This window comes from Nicotiana tabacum, chromosome 8 (genome assembly GCF_000715075.1).
Source record: "Nicotiana tabacum cultivar K326 chromosome 8, ASM71507v2, whole genome shotgun sequence".
Taxonomy (NCBI): domain Eukaryota; kingdom Viridiplantae; phylum Streptophyta; class Magnoliopsida; order Solanales; family Solanaceae; genus Nicotiana; species Nicotiana tabacum.
The window spans coordinates 97,576,086-97,590,412 of NC_134087.1; the positions used below are offsets into that span (position 1 = coordinate 97,576,086).

Consider the following 14,327-nt stretch of genomic DNA (forward strand, 5'->3'; position numbering starts at 1 on the left):
AGTGTAGTAAGGCTGACTTGGCATAGAAAGAACGTGAGCAAGTTGAGCAAGATCGTAAGCGAGTTGTCAAGTGCCGCACATGTACTTAGTTAACAACTAAGGACGTGACAAACATCTCTTTTTTAGTCAACTTTAGAGAGTATGATAATTTAGAAAATTCGGAAACAATTCAACTAAAAAAAATTATTTATCCTTAATGAGAAACCTTTTTAGCCACATAAATATTTATAATTTGTTTTAGATCATAAGTTTCAAAAAATTATATTTCTTTCTAAAACTCCGTATTAAGTCAAACTTTTTCACATGAATAAGTATTTATCACGCATAAGTAAATACTCTCTTCATCCCAATTAATGTTGCAGTATTTGACTAGACACAAACGTTTAAGAAAGGCTTTTGACACCTCTAGTCTACAATGAGCTATAAATATTTGTGTGGCTATAAAAAATCATTAACAGCTTATTTGGATGGTTCTATGTATCGTATAGTATTATATTGTATTGTATTGTATTGTATTGTTTTGATGTACACAATATTTGGATAGATTGTATTGTTTGTCATCGTTTCATGATATCATGCACCAATAATATGAAGTATAAACTTGCAATATTATAAAGAAAAAGTAAGGTACAAGGTAGAATTATTATATAAAAAGGTAGGGTAAAAGATAAAATATGATTATTTAATAATAAGGACGGACAAGATGAGAGAAAAAATAAGATAACGATGCGACTACACCAAATCGGTCGTTGCATAAAGTGATACTTTTTGCCATTACGTAACGACAGATTTAACGATACGATATAATAAAATTTAAGTAACAATCAAAATAAATATTGTATTTAGAGTAACAATACGATACAATACAATAGGTAACAATCATCCAAATAAGTTATAAGGGTAAATGACATTTTAAAGTTGAATTGTTACTAAATATAAAGAGGTGTTTTTTTTGGACTGAAAGAGCCAAAAAAATATGTAATAAGATAGTCTATGCAATTTATATTTTTACCAAAACACCCTTTGTACTTGCAAACAAAATACTCCCTATAAGTTGACATCATAAGTTGAGCCAACAAACCAACCGAAAAGAATAAAAACAAAAAAGTATATCAGTCCTAGAGAAACTAAAAGAGATCAGGATAAACAGTTGAGTTAATGCAGCAATGGAGAAACCAGCTGTCCAGTGTGTAGATGAAGCTGCAACAAAGGTGCAGTCTTCTCCTGCAGCTCGCAGCAATAACAATGGCGGTTGGATATCCTTCCCCTTCATCATAGGTCCTTTTTCTTCTTCTTCTAAAGCTATGTATTAGTCCTTTTTCCCATTGACCATATATAATGGAGTATTGAACTTTTATTGTTGAAATTATTAATAGGGAGCATGGCAGGGCTATCACTAGCTGCAGCAGGATGGAATAACAATTTGATTGTGTATCTAATACAAGAATTCAACATGAATAGCGTAAGTGCTGCAAAAGTGTACAATATGGCGAATGGGTGCAGCACTATTTTCCCTATTTTGGGTGCCGTAGTTGCCGATTCTTTTCTTGGCTGTTTCTCCGTCATCTGGATTTCTTCTTTCATCTCTCTGCTGGTAAGAAACTTTTATTCCCTTTCCCCTTTCTTTCTCCTTTTTCTTTTTGTCAATTTCATGTAAAGGTATATATGTCTTTTTGTCATGGTTTTGGATTTCGTTAGATGACTAAATTTTAGTCACACAATTATTAAATTATATTTATCAAATTATAATACTATATAGTAACTTTTTAAATTTGAAACGACTTAGCTTAAACTTTCCTAATTTACCGATGAGAAGTTCTTTATACCAACACACAAGTTAGGAAATGTCTAGAGGACAAGCTTTAAAAGTCTTACAAGCATACGATCATTATTACACTTTTAGGATCTCAAGATTTTAAAAAATGAAATATTTACTTTTCTCAAGCTCCATGCTTATTCAAATTTGGTCACATATGTTAAAACGGAACGAATAATTGATATTTTTTTTCATCGTAACAATATAAACTCGGTAACCATATGTGAAATTAACTCATTCTTTTTGGTTTCCCACCTGGTGTCCGATATCCGCATTGGAACTCGACTATATCCGGATTCGCGCCGCGTAAGGCCTCATGGAATTAACTCATCATTTAATTAATGATCGTTTCGTGGGAGGTTGGCTAAATAATTGTATGTGTAAATTGGTTATTTTAGTGGTACTCTATGTTTTCTTTCATGTTGGTACACCAAAATAGTTTCAACATTGCTTCTTATCTCTCGGCTGGTAGCTTTGATTCCTTTATCTCCTTTTTCTTTTCACAGATTGAAAAGATGTCGATTCACGATAAAAAGAACAGCAGTATCTTATCGTTATATTGTTGTTGTGATATTTGTCGTTGATAGAAGTTGTCTTACTTATCTGCTTGTCTTGGTTTCGGTTATATAACCATCTTTATTAACGCGAGTAGTTTTAGTATTTGTTTGGCCACTAAAGCTTTGCTTAAAACAAATCTTTTGGACTTCGTTGAGGTCTTTGTACGTAGTAATGCCGTAAAAATTTTCACCGTAAAGAATTTAAGATTTGTTAGATATCCATTAGTGGAAATTTTATTAAAAAATTCTAAATATTTATCTTTAAAAATGCCTCCAAAAGACACGTTAATTAAAAACTTGATAAGATGAGCTGAGCAATACTTTATCTAATTAAAAATTATTTCAGATGCACTTATCTAAAGAAAAAGTGTAGTAGTAGTAGTGAGCAATTATCTGAGATTCCAAGTGGCAGTTGTAAAAAGAGACACGCAAATACCCACAGTTTCCCTGAGCGTGGCCACCTCAATAATATTTCTGTGATTCATTTTTCATCTTTTGCTGTTTTTTAGGCAATTGCTGTATAAGTACAAGACTTGCCACTTATATATATATATATATATATAGTAAATGCCGTCCAACAGATTATCCATCGGCTTATATATTGGGCCTACATCACCATTTTAGCTATCGCAATATCCATAATTGATGGATAGATATGGGAGGTGAGCATTTGTCAGAACGAAACTGACACAAAATTCAACAGAAAAATGATTTTTCCAGTCCCATTCAACCATTCAACCCTACCCTTAATTAGTATGACAAATAATTACCAGAAGTATGACACTATGCATTAGGAGTTGGAACTCGAAAATGGAACTTACCCCAAAATGATATACTTCTGTTTTAATTTAGACGATTTGATAGCATAAATTTTTATTTATATCGGTATACAGAAGTTGAACTCTTTATTAAATATTAGCTCAGAGATGCTTTGAAGCATGACGAGTAACGACCACCCATTTCAGTGGATTGTTTCCCTTGTTCAATGCAGGGCCTTGAGTTCTCGTGATTCAATGGTGGAGTATTTGTTTCTTTATATGCGAACCTATTAATATTTCGGACATTCGGTGATGACCATTCGAGAAAATTTTACAATTCAAAGGAAAAACGACAATTGTTTTATTAATTTCATGGAACCGTGTATAACATGCTGCCTGGCAGTTTTTAATGAGTGGATTTAATGGATATTTCGACCATTCCGTGATGCGCATTCGAGAAAATTACATAAATGGTCATATAACTAACCTCATTTGGACCGGAAATAATATAATTGTCCATAAAACAAATCATTGTTGTGTTTTCAGTCCCGTTGAATAAAATACAAACGAAATGACTTAACTATGTTTTCTCATACAAAAATCATAAAACTTCTATTAACTCACACAAAAATCATAATAACTGAAAATATAACTTTTCAGTAGTATTTTCTTATTCCATAATTTTTTAGTTTTTGTTTTCAGTCTAAAATAATAATTCAATTAAAATAGGAATGACTCAACCCGACCTGACCCACCCGACCCAATAGCCATATATATAAATTAAAATAATACTAAAAGTAAATCTTTCAAAATACGATACTTCTATCTTTTATTTTTCTTTTCAAGATATTCATTTTTGTTTTAAGTTCTCTCTAATTATACCTTTTATTTCTTTCTTTTTTTTGTCAGTCTCATGCATTTCAAACTAAGTATTTTCTGAGGAAAGAATTCACTTTTAGTATTATTTTAATTTATGCAAATGGTATTGTGTCAGGTTGGGTTGGATCATTCCTATTTTAAAGGGAAAATATAAAATTGATCGGTCAGCCGAAACTAATTGCATTCACTAGCCAAAAAGATATAGAATATTTATATACACATAATATATAAGAATATATATTTTATCGGCTATTATATTAAAAATATATTTTTTTTCTATTTTAATTGGGTTATTATTTATTAGATTGAAATTAAAAAATAAAAGAACCTGGAATAAGAAAATACTATTAGAAAATTGTGTTTTCTGGTTACTATGATTTTTGTGTGAGTTAATGAATTTTTTATGATTTTTGTGTGAGAAACAAAGTGATATGATGAAAAAGAGTCATCATTTGTGAAATTTACCCGAAAATTTCACAATTTAAAGGGGAAACGACAAGTGTATTACTTTCTGTCCAGTTTCTTCTTGCATTCATTTCATTGAACTACAGAACATGCTTCCTGACAGTTTTTAATGATTGGGATTCAGCTTGTCATCGCAGGTTATTTGTTTTATTTTAAAGGTAATTTAAATGTTTACTTTGTCACAAAATGTTCACTTATTATAGGCCGTAGTTATACCTGATCTATAAATATTCTTGTTAAGCTGTGTTTAAGTATACTTAATTTTTTTATTTTTTGGCTGGTAGGGAGCACTGCTTCTCACATTCACAGCAGCAATTGATACATTGAGACCTCAAAGATGCGGTTATGGTTGGGGCGAGTGCAGAAATGCATCAACGTCCCAACTTACATTCTTATATGCAGCTCTAGCGCTAGCATATTTGGGGAATGGGGGTACACGTTTCACTATTGGATCAATGGGAGCAAACCAATTCCAGAAGCCAAAGCATCAAGCAATTTTCTTCAACTGGTATACTTTCGCACTCTACACATCCAATGTCATTGGCAGCACAGTCCTTTTATACATTGAGGACAATGTTAGTTGGGTATTGGGGTTCGCCATTTGTGTCGCATTCAACATTCTTGGCTTGACTATTTTCTTGTCTGGCCAACGTTTGTATCGCCATATTGAGACACAACATGAAAGCCCCTTCGTCAGTTTGGCTCAGGTCGTCGTCGCTGCCATTAGGAAGAAATCGTTCTCTTTAGGAGGTGAAGATTATTACCATGGCACGAAATCGCAGGGCAGTGCTACAAGAACCGACTTCCCAAAACCTTCCAAATTCTTCAGGTAAGAACACTCTTCCCAAACATATGGTTCAAAGTATATCGAGTAGTAGCACGGGTGGATCGGAGCATGATCTTATAGGGGTTCAATTTGATCCCTATCGTTAATTAGAACATTATAATGTAGGAATAGGTTCAGTTGAACCCCTGACATAAAGATAGGTTTGTAGGATTTTAAGTTGTAGGTTTGAATCTCAGTCGGCATATTTTTGAATCCGATTTTAAGAAATCCTGGTTCCGCTACTAAGTGGTAGTCAAGTACATAATCAAAATTTATTGTCCTGGCCCTTAAGATTCAAGTGAAATGATTTTCAAACGAGAAGCGGATTGAATTTGCTAATTTTATGTTTTAATAGGTTCCTGAACCGGGCGGCTTTGGTCACGGAAGGAGATAAGAAACAGGACGGCCTCATTGCTGAGCCTTGGAAACTATGTACAGTGCAACAAGTGGAAGATCTCAAAATATTGATAAAGCTTTTCCCACTATGGACTACTGGTTTGTTTCTGTACACCCCACTAGTCATACAAGCCAGTTTAGCAATCCTTCAAGCTCTAAAAATGGACCGAAGTTTCGGATCCCATTTCAAAATCCCAGCTGGTTCTGTTGTTGTCTTTACATTGATCTCCACATGCATAACCATTACCTTCACGGACCGAGTCCTATTCCCTTTGTTGAATAGATGCATTCGTAGCTCTCTAACACCACTTCGACGGGTTGGGATAGGCCATTTGCTAACGGTCGTTAGCATGGCCTTATCTGCCCTGGTCGAGTCAAAGAGGATAAAAATAGTGAAATCTCACCATCAAAACAATGTTGTAGCTCCAATGTCCGTATTCTGGTTGGCGCCACAGCTAGCAATTACAGGCATCGGGCTAGCTTTTCATTCTCCAGGATATGCGGGATTTTATTACCAAGAATTTCCATCGTCCCTGAAAAGCACGTCTACGGCGGTCGTGGCGGTTTTTGTGGGCGCAGCATTTTATTTAGGGAACGGGGTGATGGACTTGGTTCAAAGCGTGACAGGATGGTTGCCGGAGAATATTGATAATGGTAGGTTGGATAATGTTTTCTGGGTGGTATGTGTTTTAGGGGCTGCGAATTCTGTGTATTACCTAGTATGTGCTTCATTGTACAAGTATAAAAATGTTGACCAGGAAGTAAATGATTCTATTGACAAAATAGATAGCAATTAGCACAAATGAAGTAGGCCTGGATTCATGTAAAATTGTCATGACCCTTTAAAGTATAAAACAATCACTTGTTGCATTTGTATCGGTTTAATTTGTGGTATCAATATATAAGCGAGGAGCATAACAGAGTAATTAGAAAACAGAAAGGTTAAAATAATGTGCATATATAAAGGGTTGCTTTTTATCCACGGTGTTGTACCTAGTTTAACTTGTCGAGGTTTGAGAAAGTGTCATAATATGAAACTATCCATCTCCACGGGTTGAAAACTTCAATTTGCTTGTGGTTTCTCATGCTAAGCTTGTATTGGAATTCCTTTATTTAAAAGAGAAAATGTGATTTGGGTAAGTGAGACAAAGTAATATAAAGCACATGTTATACATTTAGTGATTTAATGTGAATATCAAGCTCCATTAGGAATGCAGATGTGTGTTATACTTCACGGTTTCTTCTATCATTTCTTTCAATTAAAAAAATTATCATTATTAAGCATGAAATAAGTCAGCTTAAATACACGAGCAGAAAAAAATTACCAAATGGAGACCGCTAGACAAATCAATAAGGTAAAATGTCGATTCTAAGTGGTAGCTGTTTGTGATGCCTTTTTCAGATTGTTTTCTTTTTTGAAGATGACAATACCATTGTAGCTGTCGCGCGTCATTTTCTAGTGATTAATTTGGTTTAAATAACCAAAGGACCAGCAGGTGAAGGCAATTTAAACTTGAGGAACGATCAAATAGTTAAAAACCATGCTTTTCCAGTTGGAAATACGAGTATCTTTTGGTCTGATATACTATATATGAAACAGGTAAATTACCTATCAACAAATGAGATGACAGGCTTTTCATCTTGCTTAGAAAAATACCATTCAGTTACACTAATAAAGGTTGATCCTTTTCTTTTTCTTCTTCCCTGGAAAAAATTCTTGATTCCCTGAAAATTCTTGTAAATAATATTTCTTTATTCTTTTCTAAACATAAAAAATAAAAATAAAAAACCTAATTTTTGTGCGATTTTAAATACTTAAATTTCATTTAAAATAAATAGTAGAGTAACGATTTCTAATTTAAACACAAAAGTTATCGAAATTACTTTATATGAACGTAACAAAGACAAAAGAGCCAACTAAATGAACAGGGTGGCCTATAAAATCAGTGACCTGGGGTCTAGCAGTCTAGCATAAAGTTGCTTACTTATAAAAACTTGAAACTCCATATCCAAAAAGAAGAAATATCACTGCTATTAAATTGACTAATTTGAATGGATAATTCAGCCAGTTCTGATGATGAAAGAGCAAGACTCTCCTCTTCAGACAGCCGCAAAAATGGTGGCTGGATAACCTTCCCCTTTATGATAGGTCGGTTTCTTTTTTTGGTCTTTCTTGACACTTTACTGTTAGTTGTTAGATGCATTTTGGTCCTGTGTAACAAAGATCGGATACTAATTTTTGTATTTTAACAAATTTTGAATGTGTTAATTCCCAAAATTAAGCAGGAACAATGGCTTGCTTGACAGTAGCTGCAGGAGGATGGGTTAGCAACCTGATTGTTTATCTGATACAAGAATTCAACATGAAGAGCATCCCCGCTGCTAAAGTGTATAATGTGGCGAATGGCTGCATCACCATTTTCCCCATTCTCGCAGGAATCATTGCTGACTCCTTTCTTGGTTGTTTTTCTGTCATTTGGATTTCTTCCCTTATCTCTGCTCTGGTAAAACTAATTCCTTTTCATTAGATTCCATCTTCTTGCCGTCCAAATCTTATTAAAAATACACACACACACACAAAAAGTCCAACTTCTATACACAGATAGTATAAGAACCTTTACACTATCGTCAATAAAAAGCGTTACCAGCTACTACGGGTTAAACTATATGCTTAGAGTAAATTTCTTTGCAATTGCAGGGTATATTGCTTCTAGTATTTGACACACCCCTTTTTTTTAACCAACCTAACCCTCTTAACAAAAAAGATTTGTAAAGCTCAAAATGGTTTTTAATTAAAAAGTGACAAAATTGTGTTCAAAAGGAAATAACTCGGAGTCACCACCTTACTTTGATTTCGGTGTGCCAAGTCACCGTTTTTAAAAAAAAATAATTTTTCCTTTTTTAAACATTTTAGACTCTAAAACCAAGTCCATACCAGAGATTCAGGTAAGGGGGTTCATTTGACTCGGGGAGAAGGTGCTAGGCACTCCCCAAGTCCCTAACTAGTACGGATACTTGATCTAGTCGGCACTTAAAATATTCGAATTGAGGTAGAAAATACAGAAAAAGGAAAATAAACACACAGGAGGCTCGAGGTCGTTCCCACCTAAATAGATGAAAATGAATATAAAAATAAAAATAAAAATACTACGAGTTCTACTTTCGGTCTCTAAATACAAGATACTACGGGGCATACCCCGGAATAAAATATATACAAATATTTCGGGGCATTCCCCGGATAAATTTAGCTAAGGGAACGACCTCTCATCTCAAAGCTAACAAAATCCTAAGGCTTGCCTACCCAAGTATGGTCGGCCTAAAACATGTTCCTAACGAATAATGTAATAAAAGTAAAATAAATAAAACTAAAAGAAATAAAAATTAATTTCATGCTCACTTTCTTTTAACTTCTTATTTCTTGCACTTGACCAGGGCCGGAACTAAAACATGAGAACCAATTAATTGCTAATGGCCCTCGGTCTTTCCCATTCCCACAACCCGACAATCATTCAAATAACTCTAAATTCAACCAGAAGCCAATCAATGAAACAAAACAACGGATGAACAGTCCAGTACTTTAAAAACTGAACGATACTAGAATATTAGTAAAATAAAAAACATGTGAATTAAAGCCATTAGGAAGAGCTAACTAAAGATTTTGCCACTAACCAGAACTTAGCATAAAAGCCAAATGCCGCACCATGTTTATATATCTCATACCCCAATCTCACAAGTCAAATTCCAACCCAATATGCCAAATCATAACTATGCGAAACCAATGCCTATCTAATGACTTAATTAACACATGAGGGCAATTAAAAGATCATGAGACACAGGAGCATCAGACAAATAATGGGAATGCGCAATCAACCCACAAAAGCTTATAAAGGTGTTTTGCACCAAATTCAAGAGCTAAAAAGGGTACGAGAAACACACAATATATGGCATGTGAATTGTTAAACAAATTAACTCAACTTCATTAGCTAATTCTAGTTCAACTAAATGCTCTTTTCTTTTTTAAAAAAAAATTCCCAAGGTCATCACATTAAGTAACCCATAATCAAATTGAGCTTACAAATGTTGTCGAACAGTCAATCATGCTTAGAGCTCCATAGAAACAGACAAGAAAAGTTTGATAGGCAAGAATTTGTCCATAAGCTAAACCCCAGTAGAAAGAACAAGAAAAAATCCAATTAAACTAAAATATACACTGAAAACTTACTTTAATATTTTTACTTTTCAACATCCCATTTTGAGAGAGAATTAAGTTAATCCATTAATATAATAACAAAATCCCTTCAGATCTTCAATTCTTCCTTAGTAAGAAAAGATTAAATATCCTAACGTCAAAGACAGGAAAATAACAGTGCATATTATAACTCTTAAAGATCCAGCCTAGGGTTCTATACTATTCAATACATGAAAATCAACGAACCAAAATGTATCACGTCGATTCCAGAAATACTCAAACAAATATGCTTCATCTTAAAACCCCAAATGAACAGTTTAAATTAAATAACTAAATACAAAGTTAACCTTCCTGAATGGCTCTTCCCATGCTTAATTCACCACAAAAGCAGTGAGCAAATAGAATGAGAAAAGAGATAACCTGAAAATGCGAAACTCTTCAATTAAGTTCGTTTGGAATTGAAGACAATGAATCCGGCAATGAGTATTTGAAATAAACAACGTCAGATAAACAGGAACCGAACCAGCAACCAAAAACTCGAACGGCAAATCCGATTTCGGCTCAATCGATCTCCATGTTGAAACCAAAATTACAAAAAAAACGGAACAATTTTCTTTTCTTCTTTTGTTTTGAACTTTCAGATTTTTAAGTAAATTGAGGACATGAAAGAACTGAATTTTTATATATATATATATCTTCTTTGTGGAATCGAAAAGAAAACCGAAAAAGAAAAGCTAAGAACAAACTCTAATCCTCTCATCTCCAAGACCGTCCCCCCTTTTCAATGGAGAAGAAGGTGTATATATTTAATTTTGTTGGAGGTAAAGTTGTATATCTCCCCGTTCCTCCTCCATTCTTTTGCCTAAAAATAATGTTCAACTTTTCCTATTGTGTCCCACTCCCTCTCTCTCTTCCCCAAAATTCTCTTCTCTTCTTAAAGTGATGTCCCCACTCAAACTTTTCTCCTAAAAATCCTCTCTTTCACTCAATGATATCCCCACTTTCTCTCTCTTGATTTTTATGTACGTGAGGCTAGACTAATTGTGTGTGTGTGCAGATTGTGAGAGGAATCTTAAACTTACTTGGTAAAAGAAAGAAAAAGAATCTTAAGAATAAAATAGGGGAAGGTCACACCTGAATATGAGTGAGAATGGAAAAATGAGACAACTACCAACTTCATTTGTTTCCTTTCACTTTGCCTTTCACGTCATTTTCTTTCCGTTTTTCCTTTCTTTTTGATTTTTTTATCTTTTAATCTAAAAATAATTAAAAATAGCTTTATAAAGATACTAGTATATTTGAGATAATATAAAATATTAAGAGGAGACATATAGTTACTATTGTGAGCAGCTTATTTTTTATCATGTTTGAATTTATTCCTACTTTTCTCTACTCACTACCCACTTTCCCCACTTTCTCCACTCACTACCCACTTTCCCCATTTTCCCCACTCATGTTCTCCACTCTCCCCATTTTTCCCACTTTCTCCACTCACTACCCACTTTCCCCACTTTCTCCACTCACTACCTACTTTCCCCATTTTCCCCACTCTCCTCACTTTCCCCACTTTCTCCACTCACTACCCACTTTCCCCATTTTCCCCACTCATGTTCCCCACTCTCCCCACTATCCCCACTTTCTCCACTCACTACCCACTTTCCTCACTTTCCCCACTTTCTCCACTCACTACCCACTTTCCCCATTTTCTCCACTCATGTTCCCACTCTCCCCACTTTCCCCACTCATGTTCCCCACTCTCCCCAAAAAATATTTCCTCCACCCACTCTTCATCATTCTCTCTACCTATAACACACACATCAAGACCTCACCTTAAAAAAAATTATATATAGAAAAGGACGCATTTTACAAGAGAGCTCTCTTCTTCTTCTTGGATTTTTTCTCCAAGCAACAGACAAATACAACAGATCTCATCCTTTCTTTTCAAGAAAAACGGCCGCACACACTCATTTTACCACGGAAGCTTCTCTGAAAATGCACACCTGAATTCACACCCAACATTTGAGAGACTCGCTTTGAAAGTTCTTCACACTCAAAAGAGCTGAAAGCAAAGGCTTCAAAATTTAAAATTTTTAGCTGGATTCGGGTAAAAGTTTGTTGCTCTGTTGCTACTATTGAAATTGCTTCTTGAGCTCCTCATGTGATTTGGATTCTGCTTTTCTTTGGCTTATCTCTTGGTGTCCACTTAACTCTGTTAGGTCAGTCCCAAATCCTTTGTATTATGTTTTGTTGAATGACTATATAAAGTTATTGAATTCCTTTTAGATTTTTGAATTTGCCCAAAAATACGATTTCTGCTATTCTAGTGTGTCATGGATGAATGTTTGGTTTCCATTTGAATAAAGTAGTGTAATGAATCGAAAATGTTAAACTTTAGATTAAATTTTGACGAAGTAAATGCTGTAAAGATTTTGGAATCTGTTATTTGCTTTGGGAGTCTTTACTCATTTTCTTTAATTTCCACTTCTTGTCATCGAGGAAGAGAGTAAAATCCAAGCAAATTTGCTCTTAAATCGAGGATCTGATGGCCAGCAATGGTTATCTTTTAATAGCAAACAAGCTTTAAATTATATTCTATACTCCATATTCAGAAATAAGATAAGCGGCATCATGAGGTATATAGTTTTTTTTTAGTAGCAAAAATATAAAGATATATAGTATCACATGTTTCAACTCGTAGGCATAATGATTCCTCAATAGTTTGTTAATGAGTTGTTTGTGCACTCCAGCTTTTACAACCACAATCTACTTTATTTATTTGATTAGTTTAACGTCAAAATTTGCCCCCCTATCCTCTCTGCCTCACGTTTTCTGGTTCTTGGACTTTTTGCCTCCTGATTTATCCAATCTTTTTTTTACTAGTCTATGTATTTTCATGACTTGTACATTAAGTTACATAAGTCGAGCAAATTTAAATATATATATCTTCCTTTTTTACAAAAACTTTTGAAGTATGTATATGTTCGTGTATGTATAAAAGAGATAGAAAACGCTAGCTAAAAAAAAGAAATTGGTTTGAACTTTCGTAGTTTACTTTAGGTGCATTAATTGAATAATTGTCATAGCTACGGGTACGGTTCCCGTAACGTAGTTTGTGACACCTAGTTACTAAAATCTGGGGATACAGTTTTGTGACCCAGCCACAATTTAATCTTTTTTTAAAAAAATTAAACATGTTGTAGATCGTGAGTACGGTTCTCGTGACATAATTCGCAATATGTAACAATAATTAAATAAAAGCGGTTTTAAGGTAAAAATGCACAATAGTTTAAAACATGTATTAAAATCAGATAATATGCTAGTTATAATAGTTTAAGTGACCGTGCTAGAACCACGAAATCCGGGGATGCCTAACACCTTCCCCCGGGTTAACAGAGTTCCTTATTCAGAATTTTTGGTTCGCAGACTTCAAAAAGGAAAGTCAAAATTTTCGTCGATTTGGGATTTAAAATAAATCGGTGACTTGGGACACCAAATAAACTATCCCAAGTGGCGACTCTGAACAAAATTGAATAAATTAATCTCATTTCGAATAATGTCACTTTAATTGGAAAAACTTCCTTTTACTACCTTCGGGTGTGTAAAAAGGAGGTGTGACAGCTTTGGCAACTCTGCTGGGAAGAATCGTGCCCAGAATCTCTGGTTCAGGGTTCAAGAATTCGAGCTTAGAATAACTGTTATAGTTGGCTTGTTTTATTTGATTTTTACATGTTGAGCCTAATGTGCTAAATGTCGCTTTTACCGCTTTGATATTGTTTGGACTGTATATAAATTGCTACGAAACCCTCCTCTCTCTGAGTCTTCTAAATCATCTGGGAAGTGTGCACTTCGTGTGACTTCTTTTCTGTTAGAGTCTTATCCCAATTTTAGAACGAGGTTTGGACAAGTTGCAAAGCCGGTGAAGCTTCTGTATTCCCAGTACGCTGCCCCCCCTCGGCTCGAGCTGTCCGCTCGGGTAAGCCAGGTCTAGAACAATAAACTCAGGTTTTTAAACCTAGTATAACAAGCCTCATGTCGGATCCCTAGTAGGAACGTTTGTTTGCATCACGTGCATTTGACCTTGGAGACTCAACACAGGGGTTGGGTCTGTCTAGGACAGGTGTACCCAAATGAAAAAGACTATCCTAATGCATCTTACGTGCTACTTGCGCGTCTGTTTGTTTCGGCTTGCATGTTGACCGGCTTCTAGAACAGAGGAAGAAAATCAAAAAAAAAAATAAAAAAAAATAATCAAAAAATAAAATAAAAATAATAATAATATAGGAGTGAGAGGTAGGTATTTAGAAAATTCTGAAACTCTGCCGAAATTCCGAAAAAAGAAGAAGTCATCTCCAAATGAGCCAAAGTTTTCAACTTCCATGTTTCCCCTGTTCTGTCAAAACTGGCGAACTACGCGGGTCTGATTCTCACCGGATGTGAGATA

The 14,327-nt window shown here is 34.6% G+C and overlaps 1 protein-coding gene across 1 annotated transcript; it reads left to right on the forward strand.

Moving 5' to 3' along the window:
* The first annotated feature begins 1,064 nt into the window (after window positions 1-1,064).
* LOC107820937 (protein NRT1/ PTR FAMILY 2.7-like) lies at window positions 1,065-6,582 on the forward strand. Its single transcript, XM_016647302.2, has 4 exons — window positions 1,065-1,278; window positions 1,377-1,594; window positions 4,760-5,304; window positions 5,657-6,582. Exons 1-4 carry the CDS (start codon window positions 1,167-1,169, stop codon window positions 6,492-6,494), a joined length of 1,713 nt encoding a protein of 570 aa, XP_016502788.1. The 5' UTR covers window positions 1,065-1,166; the 3' UTR covers window positions 6,495-6,582.
* The last annotated feature ends 7,745 nt before the right edge of the window (window positions 6,583-14,327 follow it).

Coding starts and splice junctions, on each gene's coding strand:
- LOC107820937 (XM_016647302.2), top strand. CDS start 1,167: ATGGAGAAACCAGCTGTCCAGTGTGTAGATGAAGCTGCAACAAAGGTG. Junction 1,279..1,376: donor ATCCTTCCCCTTCATCATAG/GTCCTTTTTCTT, acceptor AATTATTAATAG/GGAGCATGGCAGGGCTATCA. Junction 1,595..4,759: donor CTTCTTTCATCTCTCTGCTG/GTAAGAAACTTT, acceptor TTTGGCTGGTAG/GGAGCACTGCTTCTCACATT.